The sequence below is a fragment of the Spea bombifrons genome, chromosome 2, assembly GCF_027358695.1.
Source record: "Spea bombifrons isolate aSpeBom1 chromosome 2, aSpeBom1.2.pri, whole genome shotgun sequence".
Classification (NCBI taxonomy): Eukaryota; Metazoa; Chordata; class Amphibia; order Anura; family Pelobatidae; genus Spea; species Spea bombifrons.
This window is the reverse complement of record NC_071088.1, coordinates 98438386-98456647: the sequence shown is the minus strand read 5'-3', so window position 1 is coordinate 98456647 and position 18262 is coordinate 98438386. Positions and strand designations below refer to the sequence as shown.

At 40.2% G+C, this 18262-nt stretch overlaps 1 protein-coding gene across 3 annotated transcripts in view; it reads left to right on the top strand.

The window, feature by feature from the left end:
- The first annotated feature begins 222 nt into the window (after positions 1 to 222).
- Positions 223 to 18262, top strand: part of FARP1 (FERM, ARH/RhoGEF and pleckstrin domain protein 1) — an 84957-nt gene continuing 66917 nt past the window's right edge. For all 3 annotated transcript variants that reach the window (XM_053455349.1, XM_053455350.1, XM_053455348.1), the window contains exons 1-2: positions 223 to 485; positions 14545 to 14747. In XM_053455349.1, coding sequence (XP_053311324.1) covers positions 14577 to 14747 — 171 coding nt within the window. In that variant the 5' untranslated portion in view covers positions 223 to 485; positions 14545 to 14576. The remainder of the gene's footprint in view (positions 486 to 14544; positions 14748 to 18262) is intronic.

The window sequence follows — 18262 nt, the reverse complement described above, 5'->3', positions numbered from 1 at the left end:
GAATAGTGCAGTATACGTGGTAAAGCAGCAATACAGGCGAGCGGGCACTGGGTGGCGCTGTGGTCTAGGTTGTGGCTCAGCTCCTGGCTCTTGTCACCCGGCACACGGTCTCTCTCCACCCAGCGGCCGTGGAGGGGAGGGAATGAGGAGACGGCTGGTAGGATGTGCGGGAGGAGGGGAAACCGGCTGTTGCTCGGCTCGTCTTCCCGCTCCCTGGTCACAAGGAGGCAGCAGTGCGCGTCTCCGCCGCCTTCCTCCTCCTCCTCCACGGACACCAGTCTCCCGCAAATCCTGTTTGCAAAAGGCAGAGCCGCATCCACAATGGCGACCCTGAATAATACCCCCTTCTCCTGCTCTCCTGCCCAGTAATGGCAGCGAGTCCCCAGGAGCGGCAGCAATAATAGAGCAGAGCCGTGAAGCTACCCGGGCGGGGAACACAGCGAGCAGAGCGCCGCACTAGAGACCCGGGGACCCTGCACGGAGAGGTAAGGGAGGCCCCCACAAAGGGGACCGGCTGCCGGTGTACTGCGCTTCTGCTGCTGGGGCGCCATCCCTGCCGGCCAGTGACGGGATTAGTGAGGTGAGGGGAGGGAGCAGATCCTGGGGCAGATTGAATGGAAAGGGCAGCGGCAGTAAAGGCAGGAGGTGATTGGGAATTCCCCGATCTCAGTGAAAGTATCCGGGGAGAAAAGCACAAAGATTTCCAGAGCTAATGACTTAAAAAACCTGAACAGCCTTAAGAAGAAGTCATGCATTGAGAGGCTGAAGTCAGAGATGATGGCTGACAAAGGCAGTACAGTATGAGACATACCTGTGCCAGACAAAGGCTGCTTACGGCTGCAACATAAGTAAGGGGATCCTTTCAGGCTGGGGTATAGAAGCACATCTTATGTAAAGACAGTGCACCCTATAATTTGCATACAGGGACAGACTTGTGTGAAAGCGGTTATTCTGGTGGGATCAGACTCGGTTCTTCAATGTTCTATAATCCCCAGCATGGCTCATCCTCACCCCATATGGTTAAAGTTATTCTGATCTTTGCTCTTCTCTACTAAATAAACCTTGATTCATTTTAATCTGATTATTCCACGTTCCGGGCACTTGATGGGGGCGTTTCTCCCACATGATGACGTAACCCATTAGTGTATAGTTTTATTGGTGATCATGTCAAAAGTAAGTGTGTAACAACTGGAGTTGGGTTATAGCCAGCTAATAGGCAGCGGATTTCATGGAATGATTTCTTTAAGGTTATGAAGCTCGTGCGTCCCTTGTGCCGTTCTTGTCTTGGTTGAGGAGATGCACCTGTGGTATTGCCGGTGAGGTGTGTCCGGTGATCTTCCTAAGAGGCGATGATTTTGGAACTGAGATCCCAGTGTTGTCACGTTGTCGGTGATCTCATTCACGCCGGTTTCGTATTGTTCCGGATCATTTTCTTGTTAGAAGCGCTTGGGCGAGTGTATTTTCTTCCGGGCTAATTTTACTATATTTCGCCGAGGATTACTAAATAATAATCCGTCTGTGTGTCGTGTTGCTGGTTGTTTTCCACCTGAGGATTTGTTCTTCAGCAGTTTTTGAGAATAGCTGTTCTAATGTCAGCATGTCATGCATGGAGTCCAGTGGGATGAAACAAAGGTAATTGTCTAAAATGTAGGCGAAAGAAAAGTGGGTACCCAGCTCTCTTTTCCTACATTTGGTATATATTCTAGCTACGTTGCGAATTGTGTCCCTGCAGCACTCTTTAAAGAATGAATGTTTAATGTTAGAACATATTCTTCTCCTCGCGTTTCCGGATAGACGTTTTTTGTCCAGTTGTTAGAGGTAGCTTGTGGTTTCTGTTATTACTTTTGTAATATTGTGTAGTATTATAGTGATCTTTTAGGGGACATAACTATATACATATATGACCTCCTATAGTTCTTTGTCTAAAAACAAAAAGATGCCCTGAAGACCAAAATTACCCAGTGATTATTAGCTTTAACAACCCCTTTATTTTCCAGACTTGGACATTCAATTAGGAAACAGTCCAATAAAAAAGAGAGATATTAAACTTGGGTTTTATTGCATGTACAATAACTACTTGTAATAAAGGCCTGAGCTGACCCTGCATAAAGGCTTAGCCACGTTATGAGATAACATCCGAGACATTATTCCAGTTACCCATACAGTGTACAGGACCAACTTGGCCCTATTTGCAGGAGAAACTCCAAGGCTTGGTTCTTCCTAAATTCTACAGAATAGGCATACAGAATATATCAGAATATATCGATCTCAACTTCCATGAGTTTTAATTAACCAACCCATTTATGTGCAATCGTTTTGTTTTTCCTATTGTTGCCTATTGACAAAGATCGCAGGGTGTTTGACTATTTGATTTGTCTGACAGTTTTAATTGAGGTGGCAATTAGAGCTGGGTTAGCCCAATTTGGCCTTCTTTGCTGCTGACGTATAGGTCATGAGTGTTGTGACATAAGCTCCATGTGATCACTCATGACGTGAAATCAGTGGACAGAAACTGAAAGCTTTTGCAATTGTCCTTACTTATACGAGAATTATCGTTGCCCAGCACTAGGAATTCTCTCCAACTTTCCTAAACACTCATCCATAGAATTTCACCTTAACTTCTGATCTGCACGATGACCGGCTAATAAGATTACCTTCGAGACAAGACAATAGTTATTCTATTACCCTGGCTGTTGGAGAAAGTTATATGGCCTAAGTTTATTCAGCACCGAGTTATAATGCAGTTATAATGAGTCAGTCTACACTATATGGAGTAAAGTATTGGGACGCCTGACCATAGCACCAACAGGGACTTTTATGGCATTGCATTCTAAATACATAGACATTATTATGTAGTTGGTCCCCCCTTTGCAGCTATAACAGATTCCGCTCTTCTGGAAAGGCTTTCGACAAGATTTTTGGAGTGTTTCTGTGGGAATTGTATCTATTCATCCAGTAGAGCATTTGTGAGGTCAGGCATAGATGTTTGACGAGAAGGCCTGGCTTGCAATCTACGTTCCACTTTCATCCTTAAAGGTGTTTGGGGTTGAGGTCGGGGGTCTGTGCGGGACAAGTTCTTTCACACCAAACTCATCCAACCATGTCTTTGTGGAGCTTGCTTTGTGCACTGGGGCACAGTCATGCTGGAACGGAAAAGGACCTTCCCAAAACACTGGAAGACTAACATTGTCCAAAATGTCTTGGTATGTCCCCTTCAGCAAATCAATAATAATAATAAATATATTTAAATTTCCTCATGTATTGTTCAATTCTAGGACTTGTGTGATTATACCTTTTAATTATTGATGCCCTCTAGGAACTAGTTCCTTTACCATGCTTTTATTAATATGTATCATAGACTATGATACATAGATTGCTATTTATGTTTAAAAGCCAAATTAAAATGATGGGAGTACTGTGCTAGACCTCTCATAGTTGCTTTGTTTGTTTGTAAACCTGCTCAAACAAAATATGCTTCTTTAAGAGGGAACAGTCTTCCCATCTCTTTAGGGCTGGACATGTTTTTCAAATAGTAAGAGCCAGCAAGTCTGACTATTGGAAATGGCTAGGATTTAAAATTTCCATCCCAGCCAAAGGTAAACACCTTTTAATTCAAAGCAAATAGAAATATAAAAATACACACTACAGGGACTTCAGCGGTACACTAGCATGCTGCGCTGTAGCTACACACTCTAACACATTACCTCTTCTTCAGTGGCCTAACCCCCCCTAGCAGACTTCTCTGTATACATGCAGGGTTTAATACTAATACACATACTACAGTCTTTCTCATCTCATGTCTCGCACACGCCCGCCCCTTCCTTTTTTACTTTTGCCTAGTACAAGTGTAGTCCTTTTCCTTGGTGATCCAGGGTGTGAAGCCATTTCCCCAGAACAGCCTCCTTGTTTAGTGTGAGAACGTGGAGTGTTGTGATGCGATGTCACCTCATCTCTGCCTCGAATGCCAAATGAGGGAGGACTCTGGTCTTTTAATGTTGCCGATATCACCGTATTGGTGCCCAGCCCGGCAATTTGTATCCAGTTTTCTGCAGTTTAATGGTTGTTCTTGCTTTCTAATGTGCTGCAGCTTGTAAATGAGAGAGCATTTTAGTAATAACGGAGCAGTAATATTCTGGAGTCTTTGTGTTCTTTGTCCTCTGTGCTAGGGGATGATTTTCACAAACCAGCCATGTTTCTTAAGGAAAGTGAGGAATTGCACAGCCCGTCATCTGCTAATATTTAGCAGGCTGCTGTTTTCCAAGCTGTTTAATTGTCTGTTGCTGGAAATCGTGTAAAGGGATCTAATTACACTACCCCTTTTCTAACTAGAAGTTATTGTTATTGTAAAAAACTGTTTAATGGCACATCGTAGTGTTTTGTGTAGTTCACTTATGTACAGGCTGCTCTCACATAAGTGAAATAGTATTATATCCAGTTGAAAAATTCCCTCTGGCTGATTCATATTCAGTAAGCATTGATTTATATAAATGTGTTTGATTTACCCTGTAAATATTCTAAGCTCAGAACGTGAACCCAGAGGAATCCTCTGCTAATAGTTTGGTGACTTTTAAATCAATAGTAGGTTGTTATGGATAGCTCTTATTTCAGTTGAGTAATCCTATACCTATTTCTATGGGTTCATATTACGTAGATGGCGAGTCTTTAAGAATTGTTTACACATGTTTCTGGGAATAATCTGTTTTAATTGGACAGGCCATTCTGCTTTAGTGTGGCTAATTTGGCAACCTTTTGTCTCAATGTAAACTATCCCTTCAAAGGCAACACCCCGAATCCAGTTCCTAAGTTCTTAGTATGATGTCTTCTAACGAGCCGTTATTTAAGTTTTCTTATTAATTGGTGTTTGTGCCTACATAATATCAGACTAATAGCTCCGGCTAAATTATAGCATAATAATGTAGGTTGACATATATATAGACCAGCCATTGCAGGGGGAGTCTCTTTGATGACTTCTGTAGGCTTCCGTGCCTACAGGAGTCATCAAAGGGCTTTGGGGGGCTAGTTTTTGCTGTTGCTGGTCTGGCTTCCAGTGCTAGCTCAGCCGTAAACTTGTCTCCATGTTGTCAGTGTCCTCCAGTGAGCCAGCTGCCAGCAGATTCCAAGTGGGCAACTTGCTCACATCAATACGCCTCCTGGTGCTTATTATTGGCACGTAAATGGATAATATGTGATACCTGTCTCTATTATACAGTTTATTTAAAGCAGAGACTTATAACTTGTATAGAAAGATCTAGGGATGTTAGCAGACTGCCTAGTGGCCTCTGATCGAAAGGGCCCGGGTAGACCTAAGGATAGCCATAGAGGATTTGTTTAAATTTCATAGTATTTACTAGTTATTTTAAAGATCCCAGTGGGAGAAGCGAGTCCTTTACTTCATCAAACCCTTGTGAGATCAGTAGAAACACGGTCTACAGCATCACCATTTGGCTCATTGTAAATATAGATTCATCACGCAGGCAGCTTGCCTCTCGGAGACGTATCATTTATATTAGCCATTGTCTTGTGTTATTCCATTTATGCTTCGATATCAAAATGGCATTGTTTAATGATATTGAAATCATATCTGTGCGTTAATGTTATCTCATTTTGTGGCCTGATTTCATAAATATTTTGTAGTTGACTGGCATGTTAATGTTTGAACTAAGATAATTATCAGAAAGTTACACACAAGCTTGGTAACACTTTATTTGCTACTCCTTTAAAAAAAAAAGTACCCATCAGGTTTGCTACAGGATGTCTTAACTCAAGATATGTAGATTTTTGCAACAGTGACCAATACAGCGAAGGAATTAAAACATGCATGGGATCGGCACGTGGCTATTCTGAGTCTAAGGCGAGACCAAGGAGTGAGTGAGGTCTGCGTCTTTACAGCCTGATCGATGGAAAGACCAGATGGGGCGAGTGGCTCTTCTCTGCCGTCTAAACATCTATATTGTTAAAAAGGAAAGATAAGGGGAAAGCTCATCCGCATGCTAAATGTTGGGTACCTTGTTAATTGGCCGCACCCTTAAATTTGGGCAAAAATCTGTTTAACTCTAAAGTTTCCTACATTTCTGATTACCGGTGATTATATAATTTATATGCGCTGGTCATGAAGTGCATTTTACAGCGGTACGATAACCAATACAGGACAAGAGTTTATTGGCTCGTGAAAACATATATGACTAATTTCCCCTTTTTACTGACATAGGGCTCGACTCAACATACCTAACTTCCTGTGTATTTTGAAACATGCTCGCAGTCGCGGCTCACACAGCCGCTAGATGCTATGTAATTGTGCACTCGTGAATGGAACCATACTTTTCATGATGGTGGGTTAGAAAAGGCCTGCTTGCTGTCTCAAATGCATTGAGATGGCAGTAGATCAGCTGTGAAAAGCCACTTGTTTATCTGAAAGGAGTGTGTCTGAAGAGGCATGACCGCCCTTAACAGGGCCACTCCAGCAATCATATGGATGGTAGCTGAGTGCCCCTTTTTTTTTTTTTTTTTTTTTTTTTGATTCCCCTTGAAAATTCAGCAAAAAAATCCACTTGCGTTATTTGTTCATGCAGGAGATCTGTTCCACCAGTCAGCTCCAGTGCTGATCAAGAGTGGGAGAACTTTACTGCCACTGATTGGCTGCTTCAAGCAACCAATTAATGGTCGGAACTATTAGACCAACAAGGGGGGAATTCTTCTGTAGTTCTGGAAATGCATCTTCTCCTAAAGTTAAATCTCATCCGATAAAGTGCTTACAAAATGCTTTACTGTGGGTTCCTTGTTGGGGGCTTGGAGATTGGAGCACCGCTTTAATATTAAAGCAAGATTTGAAAAAAGTTAATCTGCAAAATTCTAGGTAAGAAAAATGTTTTATTTACTAGTAATCACACTGACGCAAACATTTCTATATCTGCTTGGATTCAGAAAAATATTTGCTTCTGGTTTGAAGTTATGTTCAGCGGATTTTCACTTTCATGCGAGTGGTAGTTTTTTTGTATCTTTCTTTGGGCTTTTATATGTCATGTCTACGCTGGGAACGGCTTGACCTGTGTCTGTGCATAAAAAAGATTATTTCCTATTTTAGGTTAAGATTTATTAAAGTGCAGGCTGTTTGAAATGGCTCCAACCTTCACGTGCTTCCTCTTCCTTTTTAACAAACGTATTATCCTTCGGGATTGAATCATGTTATAAGTAAATCTTTGTGTTTGAATTCTGTATATGCAATAAAGTGGATCACAGTACATTTGGAAAATATGCTAATCATTTATCAGGTGCTAGGTTCTACATGAATCTGTAACGGAGATCTTTTGTTACAATTTGTCACCGCAAGTAGCTCCAATGTTATTCTCATGTAATATGATTATACCTGGTATTCCGGATTGACGTATGTGTTATATCAGGGCTATCTGCATTACTTTTTTACTGCTGTAATGTTGCTACTGCTTGCAAGACATTTGGCCATTCTTAAGTTCCAAAATTATTATTATATATAAATACTGTATGTATGTGTTACTTTGTCTAAGCAGTTGGCACCAGAATGGGAGTTCATAAAGCCGTTTGTGAGCCTCTCTGGATGATGTCATGTTGGAACAAATCTATTATTTTTTTTGTCCTGCCGTACAGTGTAATATGATTAGTTATTCTTGCAGGCAGAAGTGGTGTAGGAAGGAAAAGTAAATTCTTTATTATTGCAGATTGGTATCACTGTGTTTAAATTGCGTTTGTTTTTGTACAGCAGTAGGGAGTGAAATGTCGTTTGGTAAAGTGTTTTTGGAAATCTGATGAATCCTGTGTGTGATTGAATTTCTCCCTATGAACAACTCTATATGCATCATGAAGAATATCTGTAACTGTGTTGCACTGTGTTCTGTATAACCATCACCTCATAGTCCATATTTCTGTTGATCTTCTATAGCTTTTCCTGTAATGCAGAGGGGAGATACAGTCATATTTATAAAGAAGGGGTGCGCTTTAGGTATGTATACATTAGTATAGGACGTCCCTGCCTTGTAGTGCTCACAAGTAGGTAGGGGCAGATACACGGGTACAAAATCAGGGAAAGCATATGACTGTTCCCAAGCAAGAGAAATAGCATTTTTATATAACAATTACTGTGAAAAGTTGCTCTCATAGTTTGGCTTTAAGTTTGCGAAAGATGGAGGCTTGAAGAATGCGGAGAGGTAGGAAGTAACAGATGGACAGCTGCCTTTAGCTGAGGCAAAATAAATACGGTAGTGGTTCCTTGGCATCCATTTGTGCGTGGGGTGTAGAGGAGATGAGATCGGATGTGCAGAAGACCTGGAATGCCTTAAAGCTAACCTGGTTCATTTTCAAGCTAATTGTGATATTTTATATGAAGTCAAGATGGTGCTCAGTGATGGTGCTAGTAAGGAGACAACATCTAACATCTAAGGCTCTGTAGCCATCCTCCTATAAGCAATAATGTTCTTCTTGTTACAGAGATTAAAAAAAGTATTTGAAGAGAATCTCTGGTTTCTACTCAGCAGGTGTTAATGGTCTCATTACTGGTTAGAGTAATGTACGTTAAAGCTGCTGTTCCATCTATCTTGGTGAATTGGAAATGATGGGTTCCTTTGAGCCAGAATGTTATGTGGATGCAGCTGTGACTTGTCAAGGCACGTGACAGCTGTTATTACTGAAGAGTTATTACTGAAAACTAAAGCTATGAGAGCGGCTGCAGGAGACCCAGTCATTTCATATTTCTTGCCCCACTGGCATTTTTTCGATTTCTTTTTGTTGTTGTTCCATTTCCTCTTTAGAGCTTTGCTGAAGTGTTTCCATGGCAACTTGGCTTTGTTTCTATGAGTGCACCCGCTGTCAGTGATATAATAGGCAGATCAGTGATGCTACTTGATAGTTCATGATTTATTTTTTTTTCGCCCTTGCATACTAAAACTGCTCTTTTTTTATTTTTTCTTTGTGAAACTACTTTTTCTTTAGACTTTCCCAGAATGGAGAGGTTTAGGTCATGGAACCTGTTTGTTTATATATGAACTTGTGTGATGACAAGTAACTTGCACTGGTGGACTATTTCTTTTAATTAAGATTTATTGGAACATTGGGAAGTTCTGGGTTGACCGCACACCATTTTATTACAGATGCATTTTTTAAAGCTTTTTTTTTTCAGTTCACGTTATGACCCTTTATGTTCATGCAATATAAGTTTACCCTGTTAACCTGTGTGTATCGCTTTTACATATAGTTTTATTTAACTCATGGCTTAATTAAGAAGGTAAACTTCCACATACACCCCTTTGGAAAAAAATTGTTAGTGAATATGCCCATTAATGATGCATGTACAGTGAAGGAAGAAACTATTTGTTCCCCTGCTGATTTTGTACGTTTGCCCACTGAAAAAGACATCATCAGCCTATAATTTTAATGGTAGTTTATTTGAACAAATACATTGATTTGCATTTTATTCAGTAAAAGAAAGTATTTGACCCCTTTGCAAAACATGACTTAGTACTTGGTGGCAAAACCCTTGTTGGCAATCACAGAGGTCAGAAGTTTCTTGTAGTTGGCCACCAGGTTTGCAAACATCTCAGGAGGGATTTTGTCCCACTCTTCTTTGCAGATCCTTTCCAAGTCATTAAGGTTTTGAGGCTGTTTGGCAACTTGGACCTTCAGCTCCCTCCACAGATTTTCTATGGGATTAAGGTCTGAGCCACTCCAGGACCTTAATGTGCTTCTTCTCGCGCCGCTCCTTTGTTGCCTTGGCCGTGTGTTTTGGGTCATTGGCATGCTGGAATACCCATTTCTCGACCCATTTTCAATGCCCTCTCTGAGGGAAGGAGGTTCTCACCCACGATTTGAAGGTAAATGGCTCCATCCATCGTCCTGATGCGGTGAAGTTGTCCTGTCCCCTTAGCAGAAAAACACCCCCAAAGCATAATGTTTCCACCTCCATGTTTGACGGTGGGGATGGTGTTCTTGGGGTCATAGGCAGCATTCCTCCTCCAAACACGGCCAGTTGAGTTGATGCCAAAAAGCTCGATTGTGGTCTCATCTGACCACAACACTTTCACCCAGTTCTCCTCTGAATCATTCAGATATTCATTGGCAAACTTCAGACAGGCCTGTACATTTGCTTTCTTGAGCAGGGGGACCTTGTGTGCGCTGCAGGATTTCAGTCCTTCATGGTGTAGTGTGTTACCAATTGTTTTCTTGGTGGCTATGGTCCCAGGTGCCTTGAGATCATTGACAAAATCCTCTCGTGTAGTTCTGGGCTGATTCCTCACCGTTCTCATGATCATTGAAACTCTACGAGGTGAAATCTTGCATGGAGCCCCAGACCTAGGGAGATTGACAGTTATTGTGTTTTTCTTCCATTTGCGAATAATCGCAGCAACTGTTGTCACCTTCTCACCAAGCTGCTTGGTTATGGTCTTGTAGCCCATTTCAGCCTTGTGTAGGTCTATAATCCTGTCCCTGACATCCTTGGACAGCTCTTTGGTCTTGGCCATGGTGAAGAGTTTGGAATCTGATAGATTGCTTCTGTGGACAGGTGTCTTTTATACAGGTAACAAACTGAGATTAGGAGCACCCCCTTTAAGAGACTGCTCGTAATCTCAGCTAGTTACCTATATAAAAGGCATGTGGGAGCCAGACATTTTGCTGATTGATAGGGGATCAAATACTTATTTCACAGAGTAAAATGCAAATCAATGTATAATTTATTTGAAATGCTTTATTCTGGATTTTTTTGCTATTCTGTCTCTCACTTTTCAAATAAACCTACCACTAAAATTAGACTGATCATGTCTTTGTCAGTGGGCAAAAAACGTACAAAATCAGTGGGGGATCAAATACTTTTTTCCTTCACTGTGCCTAAATATTAGTCACATTCTGCTACTGTAAATACGAGTGCAGGTCAAGGTTTTTTTTATCTTGATGTGATGTTATATATATATATATATATATATATATATATATGCAAATATCAAATATTTGTACTGCTTGTTATTTAAGTACATTATGCCTAGGAAATGGGTGCATTTAATGGACTGATGAGCATTAGTGGTAATTCAGAATGTAGTGTTCTCTTGTTTATCTGGGCCTGGGAGCACCATACTGCCTCATGAGGCATGGGCCCAGTAAATCAGTTGGAATAGGCACTTTTTAGTTTCTAGAATAGGATTGTTTACCACTGTAGACATCCCCAAAACAGGACATATCTATGTAAATCTGACATGGCTATATCCAGGGAATGTTGCTGGATTTAAGTTGAGGTTTCTTTATTTGGACATACTCTAGTACTGTGAAAAAATAGCTTTTTCCACTTTTCCCTATATTAAATGGTAAGAATGGTTTCAAAAGAAAGTTGGAAATTACAGTTGATCAGACATAGCAAAAATGCTGAAACCTCTGGCATCCTGAAGTGTAAACCAGTGTAAAATACCTGTATTTTTAAGGTTTTATGGTAGGTAATTGCAACAGAACAGTGGAAAGGGCAAGCAGGCTGCTGGTTCGTGTAGCTAATGGCATTAACAGCAGAAGAATCTCTTCTAGGTTGTTTACAGCACACTTAATGGTCAGACAAGATGGGCTGAATGGTTTTTATCGGCCATGAAACTCAATTGTTTTATGTTTTTTTATCTTCTGTGTGTATATACAAAGTTAAATGTTATTAAAGTCTACCAGTCAATACTCTGTGTACTTTTAGGCAACTTTACATTCCAGCTTTTTATTTTATCATATTCCTGATATGTAGCAAACTACCAAAACAGCCTACTTCTTCTGTGAGACGTCTTCTGATATATCTCTGATATTCCTTCTGAGAGGGCAAGCGGGTGATAAATTGCTTTGTTTAATTGGGAATATCAGGAGGTATTTTAATAAATCATATGGTAGATTGATGTAATAGAATGGTGCGGATGTGAGAAGTTTAAGTAAAATGTAAAGAGCAAATCCTCATGTCGGTTAGCAATGGCTTCTAAAAATGTAACTGGTTTCTGTCATTTTAGATGGGACGCCATGACTTTCCTGTTTTATTGCTCCTAAAAAGTAATTACACGTATTGTGCATTTTGTTGAATTGTCTAAACCATGGTGATTCTGTCCCAATGAAACATTCTGTGCGATGTGTACTCGGTGACTCCTCTCCCACCTCCACGTCTTAGGCTGACCGGCTAAATTCCTTATCCTGGATAAGTGTTACATTCCAGAGGCTGCTGTGATCTGTTGACTGTATACAACGCCTTGATTAAAACCTCATTTGTTCCTAACGTTAAATGACATAAAATGATAAAATTTTATAAAATATGTTTAGGTACCATTTCATTATTATTATTTTTAATTTAGCAGTTTGCTATGAGGGTACCAGAAATAATTTGTGAGATTTAAATATTGGAGTCTATTCTCAATGGCCCTAGTGTGGTTTACTGAATGCAAAACAATGCAAACCATTTTTAGTTATTGCAGTTAACTCCTCGAGTAAGCCCGGCCTCATTACATTTAAATGGTATCATTTTAATTTTAGCGCATTCAGAGTATTCCCTCGAGTTGTGAGTCTGCTCAAATGTTTCTTTATCAGAGGTTGTTGAAATGCCAATATCTGCTAATAATCTTTGCTCCCGGTGTCACTTTGCTAATTGAATGTTGGTGTCTATTGTCTTAAATACCTGTCAGCAGCTTTTAAATGTGAAAACTACAGGCCTCTGGCATTAGGACAGATGCCAGTGGAATAAGCAACTCTGAATGCTGGAGAACGTATGGTTGAACCATGCCCTGGAACCTGAATTGGAAATATGGAGGTGGTGGTTTTAGCAAACGGTGATGCATTTTGTTGTTGGATAGTATACGTTTAGTCCAAGCTAAAGGTTTTGTTAAGCTTGAGAACTTGCCATATGTATATTTATTTTTATTCTAGATTTAAATAATTGCTGTTGTCTCCCACACTCCAAATCTACTGGACTTTTTAATACATTCTGTTGTGTATAATGGTTGTTGTTGGTGGTGGGGGGGGTGATTAGAGTAAAATGTACCCCAACTTTATATTACAATAAAGTGCTCCCACGTTTCCGTCTCAAACTCGTGACTGCAAAATGGATACATTGAGAATTCATACCAAATACATCAAATGCAAATTTGATGTTTACTGAGAATAGAAATCAATTCTTCATTACTGCATTTGTACAGCTGAAAACCCAGAGTGCAATTATAATAATGGCTTCCCATTGAAGCCTACGTGATTAGCCATTTAGTGAGTTGTGTTTGTCTGGAAAAACAATGCTTTGGCATGTGAATGCCTGGCAGGTGAGCTCTGCAGTTTTTTCCACTGCGCACCTCTCTAAATGCTGATTGCTAGAAAATGTTTCTATTTTTAGAATACTTAAGGACCAAGGGGTTTTTTCTTCCTTTTTTTTGTACCGTTCGTGAATATGGCTGTTAAAATTTTTTGCGGTGCTTGTGTTTAGCTGTTATTTTCTTCTCTCGACGTGTTTGGCCAATGTGCATTGTTGACCTTTCTAACGGAAAACAAGATCACAGTGAAGGAATGATTCAAATGCCAGATCTATCTAATCTACCTTAAGGTGACCTTCTGTACCTAACAACTCTTCTAGTCAAGCCTGGGGGTCCAAGATATGGCACCAGATAATTGACGTCTTGCTTGCTGTTCTAGTGGGCAATCTGTTATAAGTTGGAACCGTTTAACTAAAAGTGAGAAAATAGAAAAAGCCATCTGGACATTTTGAAACTTGTCTGCTCATATTATATAACAAGGTATTGTGTGTATGTGTTGGTTAGAAACCCCTGTAATTGTTTATAAGGGCATCGTAATATCCGTTATAGCTATTGGGAGCTAACATCTGGCGCACACATGGAGTCCTACCTTGGGCTTTTCCTTTCTACTCCATACAGGCTTCTCATTTTGTGCTTCTGATCATTAAACTAGCTGCCTTTGTTTGTCTCAGAATACCTAGTTCTGCGAGTAAAAACATACTTTCTCAAAATGCCTTTTCTATATTTACTGTTAAAATGCATAAACCAATGACCGTACATCGACCGTAACTCTTCTTAATAAGAGAAGACTTTTGTTGAATGGATTAATAGGCATATTCTGAATGCTCGCAACACTATCTGGGGAAGAAATTGCTTCGACATTTCCAAAATATACAGTTATAAATGACAACGCCAATATTTGCTGTGTGTATGTGCACAATGGTAGAGTACTTGAAGTGTAGTTGACTGCTCATCTCAAATAGAATTCTATGATTTTTTTTTTAATTATTTTTCTTTTCTTCCACCATCGTTGGTTGCATTGTTAAGTAGCACATCACGATTTAAACTTGCAGAAACAAAAGGTTACAAGTCCCTTGCTGAAATTAATTTACAATCTAGAAGTGTTTTGGAGCCTATATTTGAATATTGTTATATTTGGTGTGTAAAACCTGAGTAGAAACTTACCTCCCACACATGCACGTTTGGTTACGGGGACAGCAGGATTTCCTCAATTAGTTCATCAGTTTTTAATATTTTTACAATTGTGAAATCTTCAACACTAAAAGCAATGTTTTTCTTCCAGGATCATCCAAGACCGCTCTGGGTTTCTCAAGTATGGGTGAATCGGAGCATCAGCAGACGGCGGGCTCACGGCTAGGTGCTCCTGAGAGTGGTGGCATTAGCACATTGGAACATGGAATCAAGCCACCTACATCCCCACAGGGAAAGTCTTTTCCTTTTAAGATCCAAATGCTGGATGACACACAGGAGACCATTGAAGTTCCTGTAAGTTTCCTCATACAATTTATTTTACACTTTGTCGACTACAGGCATTTCTGTTTTCATAAAAATGCTCATTGTGTAGCTGATGTGTGTTCTTACAGGTCGACAATCAGTTTCTTGATGTAAACGGAAGCATGTATCTTCTGAAATGACTTAAGCAGTGCAAACGACACTATGAATGTTATGTTTTCCTGGTGGGAAAACTTGCCTTAGACTGGGTGCAATAAACAGAGCATCAGTTTCTCCACGTGTTTGGCCAATGTGTATGATCTATGCATTTTCATAGCCGCAGGCAAGTACTTATGTTTGCCACCACGTTTTTCAAAAACACAAGTAATTTATGTAAATTTCTAATTAATTCAAACTGCAATATTAATTCAGCAAAACACTGACAGGCTTCACTGATCTAACTTTGATTGGGTTTTAAAGGAACAGTCATGCTCTCTCCCCCCAAGGTACCAGAGGACGTTTCATTATACTGTGTATGCTTTCATGCGTTCTCCCCTTGAGGCACACTTTACGATGATAGCCTTTTGGACAGGCTTCTGAACGGTCAGCTGAAAAGAGGCAGAGATCAGTGCGTCCACACAGAGCATAGGGAGGGTTGGGTGACCGTATTTAATTTAGTAGACTGTAGTAAGTCAAAAGAAAATTTGAAAGGACTGTTTCCTTAAAGGGACAGACGCATATGATAGCTGAGTTTTCTATTCCGAAGAGATTTTTTTTCTTTCTTGCTCACTTTCTATCTATGTTTTTCTTTTACTTTTCTCTGCCATGAGTATCTGCTACTAGTTCACTTAGTGAATCTTCTCAGATGTTCAGTCACCTGAATATTCACATTCTGCTTTTGTGAAGCTTCATAATGTCAAAAACTGAGGCATACTGACTAATCTTGTCGCTGTGACATTGTGTAAGTTACTGGAAATTGTAGTCATTTCCCACATTTTAATCAATTTCCCATTCTTGTAGGCCAGTCCCCCTTGCCGACATTACCAGGTCCTCCATCTGGTCTTTTCCCACTTTTTAAGATAAAAGTTGTTAAATGCCTGATTTAGCTTTGGCCCTGTGGATGTAATGACTGATACCCTTCTAAGAGGCAGGTCAGTCTTTATGGCATTCTGCTGCAGCCCCGCCACCATTGTGTTATCTAGAAGACATATTTGTAGCCATTTTATCTAGCAGGCTGCAGAGTGATCCAAAAATAGTACAATGTACATCATATATATTGTGCGTTTTCACAAAATTTCCAGTGCATCATAAAAACGTTTAACACGACGTTTAGTGGATATAAAGCTTGCATATGATAACAGAATTAAATCGCTGTAAAGGAGACTGGTGCATTCATTTTCGTACGAACTTTAATTTTAACAAAAATGTGCATATTTTGTGTGTTCGTACAAATCAATGAAAACAAGGCCGATTTCTGATGAAACTGATGAAAACGAACTGCAAATGTCCTGAAAACTTGTCATAATTTGCCGCCACGTGTAGCCACCATTACAAGCCGTTTTGGTGCTCGTTGCTACGGTAAAGGGGTATAAGGGGAGGGGCAAGCATTAGCTATATAAGTGTGCTGACGCCATTTTAACTTGTCAGTAGCAGCAGTTACAGACTGATGGGAGTTGGAGTGTGTGACAGTTGGCTTAGCAGAGGCTGAGATGAATGCTCATTGCTCACCTACCGTACTGCTAAGGTATTACAGGGGCCGCAGCGGGTATTTTTTCCCCTCTTCCTGAGTGGAGTTTAGTTGAATAAGAGAGTTGCCCATTTATACTACTAGCCACACCTGTAATTTGTGGACAAGTTATTTTTTTATTTTTCATATTATCGATTTATTCTTCATTGAGAAATAAATTGAAGAATTGAAGAATATTGAAGAATATTGGGGACGTTCAGCCCTGCTCCAAGGGGCTGCATGCTCCTATCATCTGCCAGTTTCTGCTTGCTTAGGCTCAGTGCTCTACTACTTTTGCTGCTGCACCTCTTTGACCGTCCTAAATCTGGGGGGCACATTCTATATTGAAAATTTAAATCCAGAAGGTGTCAGGGGCCTCCTCCTTTGGGAACACACCTTAATGTTATTCAGAGTAAAAAAAAAAGTCCCCAAATTTCATCCTAGCTGAATGGCCTGGAAACAAAATTTGTTGCCCAAAAACTTTGTCCAAAGTGACTTGCTGTGCACAAGTCTACTGTAAAGTAGTTGTACTTCCATGTGTGTTAACTCCAAGTACAAACTCCACACTCCAAAACAGCCTTCATTCAAAGTGTTCTTCCTAGACACAAACTAACAAAACAGTATAACATGCAATATAAACGATACTACAACAGACAAAGGCTGGAAGTGTGCAATCCTAAACAAGGAAAGTCTAAATCAGGCAAATGAAACATTTATATGACATAGTTGCCAACACAGCTGAGTAAACACGCACTTTACACCCCGGGAAATAAATAGTAGAAGCGTTTCAGCAATTCCTTAAGTCACAATAATGTGTTTATCTTGTTATAAAAAGGGAAATTATACAAGCTCTTATCTTTCTGAAAAAAATGACTTCACGCAGTAATGCCTTTCCATTTCAGATTAATGTGCGCGTGTTCATTTCCCCGTGTGTGACCAGTGAGAAACCACACTTCCCATTCACCTTGTTCCTTCTTCGTAAGGGTGGCTATACTAGTGGGTTGGGGGGGGCAGTTTAACAGGAACGTTACAGTGATTCTTGCCACTATGGAACCCTGTAGACATTAAATGCTAATATCGACATACGGCATGGTTGTTTGAAATGTACTTCTTAAGTTATTTTCAGAATTGAAATAGTCATGTTTATTATGGGCAAAATGTTTAAAATGGAAATGTGACGGTATGCAGCTTTGGGGTGGTAGCTGCCATCAGATTGAATAATCCCTCATCTCACTATGTTAACATTGTAAGGTAGGAGTTTGGAAAGGAGGCAGAAACACAGTTCCATGGTAACTGCATTATGTACATCTCCAGAAGGATATTGAAGAAAGGTGAGAGGGGATATTTAAAGCAATTTAACAAAGTACAAGGGGGAAAGGTTTAGATGTAGTTTTATTTTACTGAGGTGGTGGTAAATAAATAGCACAACATCCCATCAGACGTGGTAGAGCCTAATAAAGTAAGGGAATGTAAACATGCATAGGATAGGCATGAAGTTACCCTGCATCTAAGGCAAGATCAAGTATTGATTAGGGTCGAAGTCTGTACATCAGGGAAAATAGGCAGACTTTATGTGCCGAATGGTTATCTGCCTTCAAATTCTATGCTTCTATCTGTTTGATCTACATTTAGAACTTTGCCCCAGAATTGACCTCCATAGATAACCCATTTATATCTCCCATCAGAAACAGCCTCCCACCAACACATTTGAGGTCTCCACATCTCAGATGCTGTCCTTACTTTAACCAATGTCTGTGCCTCTGTCAGGGCTGATCATAGTGCCTCCATCCACTTGAATACCTATTTTTGTACCAGTATGCCTTGTGTGCAGTCAAGTTATATG